Source organism: Dryobates pubescens, chromosome 27, assembly GCF_014839835.1.
Source record: "Dryobates pubescens isolate bDryPub1 chromosome 27, bDryPub1.pri, whole genome shotgun sequence".
Classification (NCBI taxonomy): domain Eukaryota; kingdom Metazoa; phylum Chordata; class Aves; order Piciformes; family Picidae; genus Dryobates; species Dryobates pubescens.
In genome coordinates, this window is record NC_071638.1 from 6,335,851 (window position 1) to 6,355,628 (window position 19,778).

The 19,778-nt window shown below is 41.4% G+C and overlaps 1 protein-coding gene across 6 annotated transcripts in view; it reads right to left on the bottom strand.

Moving 5' to 3' along the window:
- Nucleotides 1-19,778, bottom strand: part of CADPS2 (calcium dependent secretion activator 2) — a 366,370-nt gene that overhangs the window by 40,382 nt on the left and 306,210 nt on the right. For 2 of the 6 annotated variants that reach the window (XM_054173941.1, XM_054173947.1), the window contains 5 exons: nt 14,375-14,516; nt 14,125-14,244; nt 5,644-5,799; nt 4,372-4,519; nt 2,276-2,290 (listed from right to left, as the gene is read on the bottom strand). In XM_054173941.1, the coding sequence (XP_054029916.1) occupies nt 2,276-2,290; nt 4,372-4,519; nt 5,644-5,799; nt 14,125-14,244; nt 14,375-14,516 (581 nt within the window). The remainder of the gene's footprint in view (nt 1-2,275; nt 2,291-4,371; nt 4,520-5,643; nt 5,800-14,124; nt 14,245-14,374; nt 14,517-19,778) is intronic. The other 4 variants (XM_054173942.1, XM_054173944.1, XM_054173943.1 and 1 more) reach the window with 4 other exon arrangements.

The following is a 19,778-nucleotide window of genomic DNA, read 5'->3' on the forward strand; positions in this document are numbered from 1 at the left end:
GGAGGTTGTAGACAGACGGATGTTGGTCTCTTCTCCCAGGCAAGCAGTACGAGAACAAGAGGACACAGTCTCAGGCTGCGCCAGGGGAGGTTCAGGCTGGATGTTAGAAAAAAGTTCTATACAGAAAGAGTGATTGCACATTGGAATGGGCTGCCTGGGGAGGTGGTGGAGTCGCCATCACTGGAGGTTTTTAGGAGAAGACTTGACGGGGTACTTGGTGCTGTGGGTTAGTTGCTTGGGCGGTGTTGGATTGGTTGATGGGTTGGACGCGATGATCTTGAAGGTCTCTTCCAACCTGGTTTATTCTATGTATTCTAAGTAACATAAGAAAACCTGGGGATTTATAGATTCATACAATACCAGGTTGGAAGGGACCTCAAGAATCACCCAGTCCCACCTTTCAGGCTAAGAATATAGTTTAAATGGGATGGCCCAGCACCCTGTCAAGCTGGGTTTTGAAACTGTCTAGTGTAGGGGGATCCACCCTGGCATCCAGTCCAAATCTCCCCAGTAGCAACTTGTCCCCATTACCCCTAGTCTTCACTATGTGACTCTCTGTAAAAAGGGAGTCTCCTTTCTCATGATAGCCATCCTTTTTGTACATTTACATGGTTATGAGGTCTCCCTTGAGCCTTTCCCTCATCAAGGCTGAACAAACCCAGTTCTCTCAGCCTTCCTTGATATGACAGGACTTCCAGTCCTCTGATTCAATCAGATTTAAACTGAACTCAGGGTGCTACTCTTGGTAACCATGATTAGAATGCTCTAATTACATGATAAATAAGAATCCTCTCCTATCTGACAACACAGGGTGAAAATGTCTGCTTTCCTTAAACAAGGCATACAAGGGCTTGTAGCTCTGTCAAGAGAATGAAAGGGGCATGCTATATTTAAGGGATCTCATTAAATAACACCTTCCATCACTTGCAGAGTAAGTTCTAGAAACTGTCAGATGGATATTCAGTGTTGAGGTTTAAGTGAATGAAGAGGCCTCTTACAAAATGTTAACTCAGGCCTTATGGAACTCTTCTTGACTGACAGAGAGCACTGTGTTTGAGACTAATACATGAACATGAAGGAGGGTGAAGGAAAGAAAGGTAATGTGGAAAAGGTTTCAAGGGGCTGAAGAGGAGTAATTGGAAATGCCAGAGCTGCTATAGAGGAGCCAGAGATGCAACTGTTTACATTATGAAATGATCTCCTGCCTGCTTTGACAGATGGGCAGATTCCATTAGTAGCTCACTCAACAAATTCTGAAGCATTTTAAACAACCTTGATATCAGCTGCAAGCAATTGAAAAGCCTGTTTTTTTTTCTTAATCTTCAGCCTTGGGAATGAAAGAAAGTGATAGACAATTCAAAGTTTATGAGAAAGAAGTTTCCACATTATCTGACAATTTCTGATATATGAAGGATTTGAGTTTCCTTTGGTTTATTAGATGAATTAGGATGAATAGTAATCTGGGGACTTTGAAAGAAGTATGCATTTCATCACAGGTTTGCTATATTGTGAAACTCTTGCACTGAAAAGAGACACTGGTATCATTTGGGGTCATGGTCTGACCTAGTAGAGAACAAGGACTATATTTCTCTTTTGGTGTTGTGAAGTGTGCATGATGGAGCTTGACATGGGAGCTAAAGAATGGGAAGATTCCTGAGGAGAATCTGGTGAGCATCTGCAGTCAACAAGGTAACTGCAGATCCAGAATTCTGGTGCTCATGGGGATTGGCCAACAAGGCAGGAGGGATTGTCCAGAGCAGTTGGTGCTCTGGATCTCTGTGGAGAATGAGGCTATGGCACCTGTCTGCCGCTCTCTATGAAGTTACTGGTATTGCCTGCCCGTAAGGAAGGATGTGCATGTGTGCGTTTGCAGGTTACTGCGTGGAGAGTTAAGCAAAGGCAAAATCAGCAAAATGCAAAATGTTGCTAGTTGTGATTTACTTCTGATGAACCTGAAACAAATTGTTGTTCCTTTGATTCACTGGGAGGTGAAAGAGCCCAAAATTTTGTGACCTGGTAAGATAGGACACTAGGTTTGAAAAGCATGAGTGAAGAAGTCATCTGAAACCACCTTAGAGGGTGAACAAGGAAAGAGGAACTAAGAAGGTGATGATCAGTCTGTAGCAAGGTCAGGTTGTAAAGGAAGTCTGAAAGCTAGGCTAAGAAATGAACATGAAAACAAACATTACAATTTAAAATAAAAAGTGTCTGCTAACATTAAAAGAAAAAATGTAGGGTAAAAAAAACCCACCCAAAACAATGAAAAGACACTTACCCATTGACTAGCAAACTGGTTCATATCACGGAAACCCAACAGGAAAAATAAAGATGACGAGGAGGAACAGGAAAATTATGAATGTCTCATTGAATTGGAAAAAAAAAACCAACATCAAATAAGCTAACATAAAAAGATGAGTCAATAAAGTAAGTGGCACAGTACAAACATGGAAATATCAACTGAAACCATACAAACGAATAATGTAAATATGAAACTCCCCAGAGCAGACATACTTATTTTTGGTTGCAAAATTCTGGTAAATGGGTTTACCTTCTCTTCAGAAACAACTCACAGAAAATTAAACTGCTCATGCATTTGAACAACTTTAATTTTGTGTTGGTATTCTCACCAGTCTATATACTATGCCCTTTTCACTTCACAGATTACTCCTGCTGAGAGTGACAAGACGGGAAGGACAGTAGACAGTGATGTTTACACGTCCTTCAAAAGCACATCAGTGCTCCACTGTGGAGTATGTACAGTCCTGGCAAAAGTCTACTGCCAAATGGTCTTTTGCCTAATAATAATAATTAAAAATTCCCACTAAACAATCTGATCATTTATTTCCTCTATTTTCATAGAATCACAGAATTGACAAGGTTGGAAAAGACCTTAAAGATCAGCAAGTCCAACCTATCACCCAAGACCTCATGACTACTAGACCATGGCACCAAGTGCCACGTCCAATCCCCTCTTGAACACCTCCAGGGATGGTGACGCCACCACCTCCCTGGGCAGCACATTCCAAAGGGTAACAACTCTCTCTGTGGTGAACTTTCTCCTCACCTCCAGCCTAAACTTCCCCTGGTGCAGTTTGAGACTGTGTCCTCTTGTTCTGGTGCTGGTTGCCTGGGAGAAGAGACCAACCCCCTCCTGGCTAAAACCTCCATTCAGGTAGTTGCAGAGAGCAATGAGGTCTCCCCTGAGCCTCCTCTTCTGCAGTATCACAGTATCACAGTATCACAGTAACTAAGGTTGGAAGAGACCCCAAGGATCATCAAGTCCAACCTGTTCCAACAGACCTCACAACTAGATCATAGCACCAAGCGCCACGTCCAATCTCCCCTTGAACACCTCCAGGGACGGCGACTCCACCACCTCCCTGGGCAGCCCATTCCAATGACGAATGACTCGCTCAGTGAAGAACTTTTTCCTCACCTCGAGTCTAAATGTCCCCTGGCACAACTTGAGACTGTGTCCCCTTGTTCTGGTGCTGGTTGCCTGGGAGAAGAGACCAACCCCCTCCTGTCTACAACCACCTTTCAGGTAGTTGTAGAGGGCAATGAGGTCACCTCTGATCCTTCTCTTCTCCAGGCTAAACAATCCCAGCTCCCTCAGCCTCTCCTCATAGGGCTTGTGCTCAAGGCCTCTCACCAGCCTTGTTGCCCTTCTCTGGACACGTTCAAGTGTCTCGATGTCCTTCCTAAACTGAGGGGCCCAGAACTGGACACAGTACTCAAGGTGTGGCCTAACCAATGCAGAGTACAGGGGCACAATGACCTCCCTGCTCCTGCTGGCCACACTATTCCTAATACAGGCCAGGATGCCACTGGTCTTCTTGGCCACCTGGGCACACTGCTGGCTCATGTTCAGCCAGCTGTCAATCAGTACCCCTGGGTCCCTTTCTGTTTGGCAGCTCTCCAGCCACGCTGACCCCATCCTGTAGTGCTGCATGGGGTTGTTGTTTCAGCATGTATACTGGGTAGATGAGTCATTTAAAACCAAACCTTATTTAAATCCTGTCTGCAAAGGACAGTATTTTAGTTCCATTTCACTACTCCAAATGGGTCTTCAAGTGGGCTCTTTCCCAAGAGAAATTCCTGGTGGGGCTGTGAGTCAAGAAATTCTCTGAATGTTCAACAGACTCAGAGGTCAAAGCAAATAAGTTACAGAAGCATTCTGTGTCTTTGCTGGAAGATGATAGATCATGTCTTGTGTGATGCTTCTAGGGAGCAGCCTATGTGTGCTCCTGCACAGAGCTACATAACATATTTCAACCGGTTTCAAATTAATCTACAAAGGACTGCCTGCAGTTTGAGATGCTTCAGATTAACCAAACATAGGAATTAATTAAACATACAGATTTCCCTTACCTCTTGCCCCCCATCCAGTATGCAGAGTTTAGCCGTCTGTTTTTTGGCATCGACTAAGACATTAAACATTGTACACAGAGAAGAAGGGATACGCAAATCTGTTGATTTGTTTGCCTTCTGCAGCTTTAGTTCAAACGCAATTCTTGTTCTGTTTATTAAAACACAAACCATAATGTAAGTTTCTGACAGCTCTGAACAACCAGTTCTGTACAAATGTGTAAAGCTTAATATTAAAACACATTGGCTGAACAATGTTTGTGCATGTGAGAGCAACTTAGAAACAAAATTCTGCAAGGGCAGAATATCCACCCATTCAATGTACAATTGCATTGATGGTAGTCTCAAGGTTCTGCATTGCTTCAGCTAATTCAGGGGAACAATAGAAGTATTCTCTTCTTGCCTGCAAGGTAACAATATGCTTCCTTGAATGATAAGAACAACCTGAAAAAAATGAAAATACCCCACATCTTCCAGCACTTCTGTGTTAAAATGCAGCTCATCATACCAAAATGCTAGCTTTTTAAGAAACATCACCAAAAAATCTGTCTTCAACATAGAAGAAAATTTTCTTGAAGAAGATGAGGTTATTAGTAAGGAATATGAATATTGGTACTGAAAAGTAAGATCTGTCAGGAGATTCCTAACAGAAAAATCCTATTTTCTTCTCACACCCATGTGAACAAGGAGCAATAAATGCAACGAATGCTAACAGTCCAGAATACATAAATATAAAAGTAATTTTTTTCCCCACCTCTATCTTTAAGTGTGGGCATCAGAAACTGACACAGTATTTAAAGAACATGGGAACAGAAGCATCTTATTTCCATTTTAGAAAGCCTTATAGCTTGTACTGGCATCACAATAAGTTTTAACAGATTAGTTGGTAATGTATTTCTTAAGAGACAGTACTCTAAAAAATGACAGATTGGGTATTATTATTATTAACTGCACATAAAACATGATATAGCAATGGAGAAGTAAAATGTACAGAGCTCTGAGATATGCTAGTATTTTCCACAAATATGGAACAGAGAAGAGATCTGGTTTATTTCCTTCCAAGGGTCTATCCACAACACATGCAGAAATTCTCTTTGCTATTTCCTAGATGTTGCCACATGGCTGATTGCCAGATGCTGGGAAGTACACACAAGTCATGAACTCTTTACAATTGTCCTGATTCTGGCACAGATGTACCTCCAGTGAGCCAATATGGCTGTTGTTATGTTGATTTTCAAACCTCTCTCAATTTTAAATTGATCATTTCAACCATACCTTTTAACACAGGCTTCTATCATGTCAGTGGCCATGAGTTTAAGTCTCTGCTCTAAATGGTGGGCGAATTCTGGTTCAGGCCAGTGAAGATCACAAACAAACATCTGCAGAGCATCCAGTTTCCAGAAAAGGTCTTCTGATGTAGCTGAGCCATTGCTAAAAGAAACAAAGAAACAAAAAACCACAAAGTCCCCAAGAAACAGAAGGGCAATGTCAGGATGTCTATCCCAGTTGCCACAGAACTGTCTAAGGCAAAAAGATTTCCTTATCATACCATCTTCCTCCTTCATTTCACTGCACTGTAACTCATAGCACAGGTGTTATTCTTACAAGAATGTGAAAATGGTCATGGAAAATTTAAAATAATTCCCATCAGGGGGAAAAAAAAAAAAGTTTTTTCATCTGTTAATTGAGAAATATGACAGGCTAGTGATAGAGATGGGATGTTAGGGAACATGGAATACGAAGTAGCTCAAATTTCAGATCAAGACAGCAAAAAATAAAGGGTGCAGGAGTTATTAATTAGTAAAGACCTTTTTAAAACAGTGAAGAATATACACATATATTTTCTTGCCTTCATAACTCTGGTAGGTAAACTGGCCAAAGAAATGAGGATGCTGGTAGTAATATTGTAAAAGAGACATCCAGACAAATAGTCCCTTGATAAATTCCCATTAATTCTAACTGAGGGGATAACATCAGATCCTGGTGGCAAAAGGAAAAGAGAAACTATTGGAAGAAATTTATGCTCAAACTAAAATGGCCCTGTGTCATCTCAGATTGTCCATGTAGTTTTAAAGATCTTTTTCCATCCTGATCCAAATGTAAAGACATTTGCTTGTGATACTATACAACAATTCAAGGTTAATCTTAGCAGTAACTACAGTTCCAGTTGCACTGGCATTGAGGATTAATTACATTTTGATGCTGTGTTGTATTGCAGTGCCTGAGTTATTGTGTAAGGACAGTTTTACTATGCAGCATGGCATTCTAGCATGTCAGTCACTTAAGCAATCAAACCTCAGCCTGACAGACCCAGTTCATATCTAAATAGTTTAATATGTCACTAATGCCATTTTCTTTCTTTTGCCTCATGACAAAAGAACATAATTACCAAAATGTTACGTGACTCCAGCTCTCATGGAAGGAACCAGTGAGTGTTGAGTGTGCTCAGGACAGAGCAAGGTCACATTAGAAAACAAATGAAAAAGCCAGAAGGAAGCTTTAATATCTAACCACCTGATGCACCACCATTAGGTTAGCAGAGCAAACTGGTTAACTGAAGCAAAGCACAGCTCATGTTCAGGGCTCTGAAGATGCAGCATGGATGCAATAGAAGCATTCCTTTGGCCCACTGCACCTCACCACTTTCCAGACCCGTCCAAGTGTCACTTGTGTCGCTGTCTTAACTCCCATTTGGTTTTAAATCTGCACATTTTGGAATCTTCACTATGCATAGCAGGATATTCCACGGTTTCAGACATGCTTTTTTGGTATAATACTTATTTCCCCCTCTTATTTTAAACTTTTCATTGTTAATTTTACACTGTTATGTGCTCCTGAAAGAAAACAGCGGAAGTGGCTCACGAGACTGCTAAGGTTACAACTTGCATAGGGACATTACCTGCTAAGGTCAGACCCAAAAAGAGAGCACTTCTATACACCTCTAAGTTTAACTAAGAAACAGAAATAACAAACTACCAAAACTTCTCAGAAAGTTTATAATCCTGTTAGAGTCTTTCTTAAGGTATATGATAAGCAAGTACTGAAGATTTTGTTACATCGGCTCTGGACAATGGCTGTGAGTGAAGTTGCAGAGGCTACATTATACACAACATCAGATTCAGAAGTGACAAAGTTAATTTTTGAGATGACTGAAGCAAAAGAAGACAAACTATATAGGGACAGAAATGGGGACAATATCAATATTTATATGACACAATTTCTAGAAAAGAAACCATACTTTCTCATGAAATGGAACCCCCATTTTTCATCTTCAGATCATGCAATTTCATAGAATCATAGAATCAACAAGGTTGGAAGAGCCCTCAAGGATCATCAAGTCCAACCTGTCACCTCATGACTACTAGACCATGGCACCAAGTGCCACGTCCAATCCCCTCTTGAACACCTCCAGGGATGGTGACTGCACCACCTCCCTGGGCAGCACATTCCAAAGGGTAACAACTCTCTCTGTGATGAACTTTCTCCTCACCTCCAGCCTAAACTTCCCCTAGCACAGCTTGAGACTGTGTCCTCTCATTCTGGTGTTGGTTGCCTGGGAGAAGAGACCAACCCCTTCCTGGCTACAACCTCCCTTCAGGTAGTTGTAGAGAGCAATGAGGTCTTCCCTGAGCCTCCTCTTCTCCAGGCTAAACAATCCCAGCTCCCTCAGCATCTCCTCACAGGGCTGTGCTCAAGGCCTCTTCCCAGCCTTGTTGCCCTTCTCTGGACACGTTCAAGAGTCTCAATGTCCTTCTTAAACTGAGTGGCCTAGAACTGGACACAGTATTCAAGGCATGGCCTAACCAGTGCTGAGTACAGGGGCACAATGACTTCCTTGCTCTTGCTGGCCACACTATTCTTGATGCAGGCCAGGATGCCATTGGCCTTCTTTAACAGTTTTTAAATTCTTCCATAGTTTTTCTGTTTCCTCTAATGGAATTCCTAGTTAAATTCTTTAGGACTCAGGAGGACTCATGTGGTCTTAATAACATCAATGCCATCTTATGCATGTTCATTCCCTGGTAGTTTCATTACACAATTATAATAAATGTGATAACAGACACAGGTTCATGAGATGCTAATTCATTGGGTGAGAAACACCAATTAATTCATTCTCTTTTCATAAAATTTTGAAGTCCTATTCTTCAAGTTTTTGTTCAGTATTGTCCAATGACATTTGAATTTGATTACCGTGTTATACTAATTAGATGGGGAAGGAAAACAAAGTTCTGTAAGAGAAATGATTTGTTTCTAGTTCACACATTTAGCCACAAACATCTAATCTGTTCCTTAAATGCTGCAGAGAACTGTTAATTTCAATCATCTTGTTACTGCTGTTTCTACAAGATGCTTGTTTTTTCTGGGTTTTAGGATTTTTCCTGGTCCTTATTCTGTAAATAAGAGAGGGACCTGGGGGTGCTGATTGACACCTGCCTAAACATGAGCCAGCAGTGTGCCCAGGTGGCCAAGAGGGCCAGTGGCATCCTGGCCTGTATTAGGAATAGTGTGGCCAGCAGGAGCAGGGAGGTCATTGTGCCCCTGCATTGGTTAGGCCACACCTTGAGTACTGTGTCCAGTTCTGGGCCCCTCAGTTTAGGAAGGACATCGAGACACTTGAACGTGTCCAGAGAAGGGCAACAAGGCTGGGGAGAGGCCTTGAGTACAGCCCTGTGAGGAGAGGCTGAGGGAGCTGGGATTGTTTAGCCTGGAGAAGAGAAGGATCAGAGGTGACCTCATTGCCCTCTACAACTACCTGAAAGGTGGTTGTAGACAGGAGGGGGTTGGTCTCTTCTTCCAGGCAACCAGCACCAGAACAAGGGGACACAGTCTCAAGCTGTGCCACGGGACATTTAGACTCGAGGTGAGGAAAAAGTTCTTCACTGAGCAAGTCGTTCGTCATTGGAATGTGCTGCCCAGGGAGGTGGTGGAGTCGCCGTCCCTGGAGGTGTTCAAGGGGAGATTGGACGTGGCACTTGGTGCCATGGTCTAGTTGTGAGGTCTGTTGGAACAGGTTCGACTTGATGATCCTTGGGGTCTCTTCCAACCTTAGTTACTGTGATACTGTGATACTGTGAAATGCATTAGAAATATAATTAATTATTAGGACATACCTCAAAACCCTGAAATGGTTGCACAGTCCCAGCTTAAGCTTTCCCTACTAAGAGCTGCTTATATCACTTGAGTGTTTAATACTCCAGAAAGTGTAACATGAAAAAAAGCCAAACTCACATTTGAATCTAGAACCATAACTGCAAAACCTGTTTTTTTTTCCCCCCTTTTGTGTGTGACAAAACATGTTCTTGGCTAGTGAAAAATTATTTGAACATGTATGGTAAAGTTACCTCGGTCTAATTAATGGATTAATCTCTCTCTACTAGGAAACTGAACTGCTGCCCCTTTAGAAAAAACAACTTATGTTCAACATAGCTATCTGTAATTTTAGATAGCTATCATCACTGACAGCTGAAAGGGGCAGCTTCCCACTAGGCTTGCCAACTATCTAAGTGGTAAACAGCCCACTAATAAAGCACACTGGCTTCAAGATCAGCACACACACAACTCCAGAGCAGACACATAATATGTCATTTGCCCACGATGTAGCTTGGGATATGACAACACAAGAGAAATATTAAAGATCTGAGGACATGTGTAGTCAGCCACAAGACTTAAACCAGCTGGCTTCCATTCCTGTAGAATTTACAATGATAGTGGTTTTATAAATTACTGTAATTATCCTTTTTTTTTTAAAAGGTTATACAGAATTACTACCCATTAGGGTACTGTAGGGACTGTTTACAAAACAGGGAACCATCTTTGAGTCTTCCATGAGCCTCCAGCTGGTGACCTCAAGCTCTACTTCCTTTATGCAGTCATTTTTTCAGAGACAAGAAAGTCAACTGAGAATTTCTTCAGTGGAAAAGGATTTTCAATAATTATGGAGACAATGGTTCCGAGCCTCTTCTCTCTATATTCAATGAGCAGATAAGGGGGAGAAGAATTTTGGCATAGCATGTAACTACTTGTATGTGGTCCTTCAAAGATATTAGGGACAGTTTCTTCACAGTTTCTCCTATTTGGTTCAAGAGTAAGGCAATCTGAGGATCACAGAATCAAATCATGTTTCCTCACTCTTTCTTCCTGCATGTTAATACTTTTGGAAGAAATTTGGCCTACAACACGCATTAGTCTTCCATGATGCTAGGTAGGAACTTAGCTGTATCTAAAACTTCTTATTCCACAGAAAGTAGATAAGCTGCATGTCACTATTCCATCAGTCCTGTGGCTATACTCATCAATGAAAATACCAACCATGTTCCACTTTACTGGTGGCAAGCACTATGGTAGCAATCCCTCAAAACAGCACTTAGAGGTGGCTTGCTGACTTATTCAACACAGATGAACACATGAGAGCTCAGGCACATTCAGGCCAGATTCCTTCATATCACAATGAGTGCACTGCAACTGCTCCAGCCAGTCCCTGCATTACAGTGGAGCCATAATAGGAAGAATATAGCTGACATGTTTCCTTTGATCTTAATTGTTCTGGCTGGAAGACAAGACAGGACTGTTGTGCAAGCATGTATTTTATTCCATGTTTCCCCAGCTTTGAATTTTGTTGAACCTGATGTTCTTCTAAGCTGGCATCAGGTAGCAACAGGTAACCTGGGGTCAGTATCTACAACATTTTTGGTCAGCCAGTCAATGCCACATTTGTACTGAAAATAGTCATGTGTAAACTAAAGCACAAACAATTAAAATAATTCACAAATCTAATTTAAAAGCCAAACCCAGAAGCTGCAGAAAAATAAGATTTCAACTGTGCAGTGGAACAAAACTGTGATTTAAATGAGTACATTTGAATTAATGAAGAAGTGAGGGGAAAAACATCCCTCCTTCTTGCTGATTGGTAGCTTTTACAGGGTATTCAAACTTTTTTTTTTTAATCTTTAAGGATGCCTTCAGCCAAATAGAATAGAGTAGAATAGAATAGAGTAAAATAGAATAGAATAGAATAGAATAGAATTAACCAGGTTTGAAAAGACCTTTGAGATCATCGAGTCCAACCTATCATCCAACACTATCTAATCAACTAAACCACAGCACCAAGCGCTCCATTCAGTCTCCTCCTAAACACCTCCAATGATGGTGACTCCACCACCTCTCTGGGCAGCACATTCCAATGGGCAATCACTCTTTCTGTGAAGAATTTCTTCTTAACATCCAGCCTAAACCTCCCTGGCACAGCTTGAGACTGTGTCCTCTTGTTCTGGTGCTGGCCACCTGGGAGAAGAGACCAACCCCCACCTGGTTAAAACCTCCCTTCAGGTAGTTGTAGGGAGGAACAGTAATCTACAGTGTCTGCATGTCTAGCCAAGGTGTCCTCTGAGCTGTCCTCTCCAGAGACCAATCAAGAAAAACAGACTCCTACTTGTAACACTCCCTTTTTTCATCTCTCCCTTTCCAATGCCCAGTAACAAAAGGTTAAGACAAAACAACTGAAAATGAGGTAATGATCTTCCCAAGAGCTGTTATAGGCAGCATACTTTTACTGCTCCAAAACATGGGATCAAGGAAAGAAAAAAACCAAAATCAAAACCAAAACAAACAAAAAAAACCCCCATAACAGTTACTTAAAAAAATAAAACCAATCTTCTCTAGCAGTGTATAAAATAATTGCAGCAACTTTTCATCAATGAAGCACACAAAGAAAATGCATAACTGTGAATAAGCTTTTCACCTCTTTTTCCTCAGCACGTTCCTAGGTAGGCACATAACAGCTCTGTTGAATATGAGTGGGCTTAAACATGAATGTAAGAGCATGACCATGAATATCAGTAAAGTTCCTGTTTCTTCCCCTTGTGGACAAAATAGGCACACAGCTTGTCATTCTTGGTAAACATTTAACTGTAACTTGGCTGGCTCGCAGACCACTTTTTCCTCATTCATTTTGCCAGTAGATTCTTCTTCGTGTATTTCAAATTGGTAATGATTAACTGGCCAAAATCACGACTCTCAAAAAGAAGGAGGGTAGCCCTGCCCAGTATAATGACATCTGTAGTCATCTTCTTGCTAAAGCATCAGGTGAGTGGCTGGGAGAAAGGAGTACAGCAGACTGAGAGAAGGACTCGGGGGAGTCACTGGACACAAGGAGCCACCTGCAATGTCTGACAAAGCAATATGTCACTCTAGTCATTTAAGTTGGGTGTTCATCATAACAAAAGCAAAAACTATCAGGAAACACTGGGTTTTACTTAGCAAGTTATTGGAGCCTAGGTATTTGGTTTTTACCCACTGGAGAATTTATCTCCAAAGAGGAAGCTTTGCTCTTTCTGGAAAGGATGGGATGGGAGAAGTGGAGGGAATAAGACACTCTTCTTTCATGTAATAGTGAAAGTAAATGCCTTCCTCTGCTGGCAGCTGGTATTGTAACCAGCAGGAAAGTGGAAATGAATTATTCTGGGAGAAGGTAAAACTGGCTTGCAGTGGCCATTCTGAGAAGTTACTTGATTCTGCAGTAGGACATTTGTAGGCTGATTCTTAAAACACCATCTTAATTCCACAGTATTACAAAGGTAAAATACCATTTGCAGTCTTGAATGTTAATTTATAAACATTTTATAAAACAAAACTTCAAAGCTCTGTGTTTAGGGAAAAAGAGAATGGAGAGGTGCCTCCAACAGAGTCAGCACCTTGGCAGACCTCAAATGCTGTGCAAGGCAGCTGAAAGGGGATGACCTTACATTGTGCATCCCTACTTCTCTTGAGAAGCAGCAGAGTGACAGCTGCTGTCATTTACAGCAAGTGTTTGCAGCATACATCAACCTCAGTTTTCACTTTCAAAACCTCAATGATTAGTTTAGGATGTCAGGCTGGACTAGCTGATCCTTGAGGTCCCTTCCAACCTGGTGTTCTATGGTTCCATTAACTCTTGCAGCTGTGTATCTGAGTGCTTGTTAGGAATGTTTAACTCCATCATAAATCTTGAGAATACTTGGCTTGAAATTGTTGAAATTAAGCTCTGTGTCTTAAACAAGAGTGTTTTTTGAAGTCTTTCACATTCATACTTTCCTAATGAAACTTCAGCTAAAATAAGGTTCCTCTTGGGCTTTTCTACAATGCCTGTGTCCTCACACAGATATATGAGCTGCAACTATGGGAATATTCCCACAGAACAGGGGATGTCTGCTCTATTTTATGTAAGAAAAAAGCACTGAAGTGCTGGGGAAAAATCAATGGAAAGGCATAATTTTTCAAACCAATAAATGGATGTACTTCTGCTCTGAGTACTTATTAACCTTTTACTATTTTCCTGTAACATGGATAGTTAATCTAATGATAACATTTGCCATCAATGATTTTTCAGAACCAATATATAATGAGTTAATCAAACCCATACAAAGCTATGATGGGCTGACTCACTTTACAAACCCACAATCTAAAATCAATTATCCACAAGATTCCCCACTGCTTATTAATTCAGAAGAGTCATTAGGTTGTTTAGGGTATTAAACACTATTCACACCATGGCAGACCTTTGCCAAGTCGCTTTTTAAGTTACCAGGTTTAAGACTGCTATGTCTGAATGCACTGGAAAGCGCAACTTGCTAACAGTCCCATGCTTGGCTCACTCCCAAGAAACAATAATTTCCAACTAAGAGATCATAAACACCATGCAATCCAAATACAGCTGCACAGAACACTAGCAAGGCCATGCAGAGCTGACATACAGTCAGAAGGTTATTGAAGAATACACACGTGGAGTCATACATAGAAGTCATCCAGGTTGGTGTAGTAAAGCTAGGTATTTGTGGAAGATTAAGAGGCAAACTTGGAACTTTTGGAAGAGCTACATTAGGAAGACTGTTGGTGATGCTCCTGTGAAGAAATAAACAATGTAGGAGTACAATAAAAAATAGAATATTTAGAGGACAAACGGGGGTGAACATCTGATTAGACAGCAAGCCACAGGCAGGTGCTTTTTTCAGATCTTGTAGAAAGCACTTACTTGACAGGTTGCCATGACTCTTGTTCAAGACCTCTGTGAATGGACTGGGCAATTGATGATTCCATGAGATCAATGTAGCGGATGACCATGGGAACAAAAATTTCTTGCAAGTGCTTGTGAAACTTTCCATTGCACAAAAAGGCTTTAAAAACAAACAAAACACAAATAAAATTGTTATGCCTCTCCTTACTTAATTTTACTACAGGAAAAACTATCTCTTAAAATATCTCTTTTTAGTAGGTGAAAGTCCCCTGCAGCACACTTTAAACTGTCACCGTGGTTAAAAAATGGAGCACATGCTGAAGTTCTTTGGTGAACCTGAACACGTTTGCATCTTCTTAAAATAATATACTTAGCCAACATAAGCCTTAGCAATTTTGTTCAAGACAATACAAAAGACCCCAAACTGAAATCTGAATGTAATTTAAATATTTTCACTCTCCTTGTAGCTAAGAAGAAAGGTTGCAGTGAAACATTCCAATCACACTAGAATATGTTAGTATATACAGGTATAGAGCACTTCCTCGAGATTGCTTCATGGAAAAAGGCAGTATGTGACCATATGTGACCAGTTTGGGGGAGCAAAAATGGTTCACGCATTTGTTCTGTGTCCTCAGGACCTGGCAAAGTCCAAAATCAGTGCCTATAGCTACACAGGACATTCAGTGAGATCTTGAGGAGAAAAGATGTCTTGGTGTGCCTATGTATGTCCATACATAAAAGTCTTGAACGCAAGTACCTTGCAGCCAGTCTGTGTTCACATGAAACAGCCTCAGCATCAAGCTTGCCTCTCCTCTGCTCTCTCTCTGCCTTGCAAAATGTTAAGAGATGCTAACAGTACACTTCCTTTCTGGAAGTCTGCTAATTCTCTGGTGTGATTGTTTCCAAGTTTACAGCAATCTAGTTTTAGACTAGACTAGACTAGACTAGAATAGAATAGAATTAACCAGCTTGGAAAAGACCTCTGAGATCATTGAGGCCAACCTATCACCCAACACCATCTTATCAAATAAACCATGACACCAAGTGCCTCATCCAGTCTCCTCTTAAACACCTCCAGGGATGGTGACTCCACCACCTCCCTGGGCAGCCCATCGCAATGGCCAATCACTCTTTCTATGAAGAGCTTCCTCCTAACATCCAGCCTAAACCTCTCCTGTCATAGCATGAGACTGTGTCCTCTTGTTCTGGTGCTGGCTGCTCAGGACAAGAGACCAACCCCCTCCTGGCTACAACCTCTCTTCAGGTAGTTGTAGAGAGCAAGAAGGTCTCCCCTGAGCCTCCTCTTCTCCAGGCTAAGCAACCCCATCTCCCTCAGCCTCTCCTCATAGGGCTTGTGTTCCAACTCTCTTCCCAGCTTTGTTGCCCTTCTCTGGACATGTTCCAGCATCCCAACATCTTTCCTAAACTGAGGGGCCCAGAACTGGACACAGGACTCCAGGTGTGGCCTAACCAGTGCTGAGTACAGGGGCAGAATGACCTCCCTGCTCCTGCTGGCCAGTTATTAGCTATTTAAAGGAAGTCCTGAAAACTAGTTGCCTTAGGAGCTTAAGAAATCTGATGTGTAGCACACCTAAAGGGATTCTCTTGCTTTTCAAAAGAAATGGAGTTGATTGGTGGGCATTATAAGCAAGAAACATTACTCAGAAAAGTAAAGTAGCTATAAATTGTAGAAAGTCACCTGCTCACTGATGGGATTTACTTCATGATTTACTGGAGATGCTTAAAACCTGACAATTAGCTTGCCACAACCACGGCTTGTCTTTGTACTCCCTGAAGTAGTCTTTTTGCAAGTCCTAACTCTTAGCACAGTAATGTCCTGTCTCACCAATGGAATAGATCAGTTTCATGTTTTGGATATGTGTGTGTTCACCCATTAATCCAGCACTATTACTAAGACCTATGAGAATTTTCCCATGTGTGCAAGGAAATCACACAGGCAAGCTGAGCCGCAGAGAAATTTTCATGATTTGGGTAGCCCTTCTTTTCTCCCACTCATATTCTGTTGTTTTCAATTCTCTTGTGGGTTTCTCCTCCCACCTATTCCTGCATCCAGGCTTCTCATTTGATTTGCATGGGTACCACAGCCATAATTCGAGGAGACTTCCTCCTCTTCCTAAGAAAGGCTGGATCAAAACCAGGGAACCACCTCATAAAATTACAGTCCTGCTTGTTCCACTACTGGTACAACTCCATATAAAACAGCTACATATAAAAACAATAAGGACATTGAGACTCTTGAATGTGCCCAGAGAATGGCAACGAGGCTGGGGAGAGGCCTCGAGCACAAGCCCTGTGAGGAGAGGCTGAGGGAGCTAGGATTGTTTAGCCTGTAGAAGAGGAAGCTCAGGGGAGACCTCATTGCTCTCTACAACTACCTGAAGGGAGGTTGTAGCCAGGAGGGGCTTGGTCTCTTCTCCCAGGCAACCAGTGGCAGAATGAGAGGACACAGTCTCATGCTGTGCCAAGGGAGGTTTAGGCTCGAGGTGAGGAGAAAGTTCTTCACTGAGAGAGTTGTTAGCCATTGGAATGGGCTTCCCAGGTAGGTGGCACAGTCACCATCCCTGGAGGTGTTCAAGAGGGGATTGGATGTGGCACTTGGTGCCATGGTTTAGTAGTCATGAGGTCTTGGGTGACCGGTTGGACTTGATGATCTTTGAGGTCTTTTCCAACCTTGCTGATCCTATGATTCTATGATACTATGATAATTTCTGCAACTTCCAGAAGCTCCTTTGCCTTGCATTGCTAAACGACCCTGGGAGAGATGGAGACTATGGGGAAAATGTGTCATTGAGCTTCAGTTCCCCACTGCTGCTTGTGTTGCAAGCGAGAGCCTTTGCTGCTGATTGTCTGGACACTAATTTATTTTTTTCTTGAACAATGATCTGAAAGCAAGAACTATTTTATTGAAAATGTCCTTGTAGAGTAATGGGAAATTATGCATCAGCTATTTTTACCTAAGGAAGCAAAACTGATGCAATCAGCTTTCCCTGGTTTGCTCACCTGCCTCTCTCACCCTGAGAATGCTGAGATTTTCAGCTAATTTCAATGATGTTTCACACAGGGCTGGAGATATCAGATGTATGAAGTTTCATGAAAACATGCAGCTAGGTAGCAGGCAGAGATTATTAGTGTTTCCACTGAGAAAAAGGCAGCGGTATAGACTCATCTCTTATTAAACACTTGAGAATCTACCCTTGAGAGCACCTATGAGTTCAGTACAAACACGCTCCATTATTTTCACTGCTCCTGGAACTACTTGTTAACTAGTTAGTTCTGGCATAATTAATTGTATATCAGGCACTCAAAACAGTGTTATTTTTCTATACTCATATATCTTAAAAATGCAGCATCTGTGACCAGTGACAGTAGCAGAGAAGGATTTTGGTGTTAAAACAAAGGTTTCACAGTGAACAGCTCATCAGCATTACCTTTGAGAAAAAAAAGGTGGTGGGAATCAAGCTACATATTAGGCTGATTTTTCAAGGCAACTCTGAGCTTAAAAACAGGAATACAACTGTGTCAATTAAGTCAATATTGCTACCTTACAGCAAATCAGTGCAGGACTGGCATTCATCAGGCAATCACAGTTACCTGAAGGGCTGAGCTTGTAGTTTACTGTTTTTTGAGTACACCGCAGAAACGCTCTGCTCCAAGCCCTACTCTGGGAATTACAGTAATAAAGCCTCATGGGCAGGAGGGCAGCTCCTCTTAGTCCACAGTCAAAATAAAACTTAAAGAAGTCACAGATAATAAAAGCTGTTCAACTGAAAAAGCTGAATCATTTTTCTAATATTCTGAGAGCAGTCTTTGAAGGCAAATTAAACTCTTAATATGATTGCATTTCCACAGAGATCCCTCTGGCACACGCATGAAAGTGCTGTCTCAGATGAACAACCTGGTGAGCATCCTGTTCTCTCAAGGTTGAGGACATAGCAGCTCTGATTCACTCATCTGGAGATCTCTGTCAAGGATTACTGCAGGGCAAGGAAAGAATTCAGAGCACAGGGGTAAGTGATATAGCTGAGTATCATCAACAGACTCATGGCACTCTACCCTATGATCAGAACTGATCTTGCCAAAAGGTACCACCTATGCATCAAAGCAGATGGGAAACAAGAGATCCTTGAGCTAATGCCACACTTCAAATTCCTCAACTACCACTTGTCTCCAAAGCTATGTAGTTTAATTCTCCATCGTCTTGTCAATATAGACACCACACATACTCCTGATATGAGCCATCTCATTTTCACACAAGCAACAACAAAATGAAAGCCTATGCTAGGGCAAGCTAACAGACAGAGAATGTTAATGGAAAATGGATTACATGTTATACATGCAAATTCTAGTACAAAACGGTAAACAGGCTGTAACAAAACAGGAAGGTGATGCTGCCTTTGGTGGTGTTTGCCGCTCTGCTACTATCAACAGAAATAGTGGACACATATATCAGAGAATTCCTCTTTGAAATCAATAGCCATGGTGATGGCTTTCAAGAAGCTAATACTCAAAACTCTGGTTTTTCTAAATCAGCTTAACCACACCATCTTCAGAAGTACCTTGGCTGAGTTAAAAGCACGTCCACAGAAATTGCACTGAGTAATACTCAACGGCACATGAAGATTATTACTTAACTTTATAATACTCCTAAGTTTTTGACTGATTCATGACAATACAGCAATGCAATAATGCTGAGCAACAGCACAGTACATAGGGTCAGTAAGTCATACTTAGAAAGAAAATCTGGCCAAAAAAGAAGTAGAGTATTCAATACACAACCTCTAAAATAATCCAAATATATAGACACTTCATAACTAGGCATATGGCACTAAAAGATGTCTTTGATGACTCAAACAAAGAGGAATTAATACGTATCTGTCTTAGGGGACTAAAGAGCTGATCAATCTGAATAATTGAACAACTACAGAAAGTAAACTGTCCTCTAGAGCAGGCCCCTTCATCAGGTAATTTATAGGCTCTGTAGACAGAAAGTAAGATGGGCATTACAGAGAAGAAGACACAGTCCTGGGACAGCCATGTCTTTCTTCCCATCATGAATATCCAGTTCTGGAAAAAAATTGTATTGCTGTCACAGGGAGATACTGGGTATTATAATCATTGTACAACCTGAATAGCTTTAGACAGTCAGGCATGTTGTGCATGAACAATAAAAGCTCTGGAGGTTGTTAGAATATATACCATAAAAGCAGCTAGATTTTTTCTTTACATTTTGAAAATGCATAACAAATATCTCTACTATTTACTGCTCATTTTCATAGGAAATACATGTTTTAAAAACATCTTTTTGGTAGTTGTTAGCTCTTGTTGGAAGAGCAGAAATATTTGATAGGATAGGAAGATCATACTTCTCCACCCCATTTTTTTAAAAATAAACACAGAATCC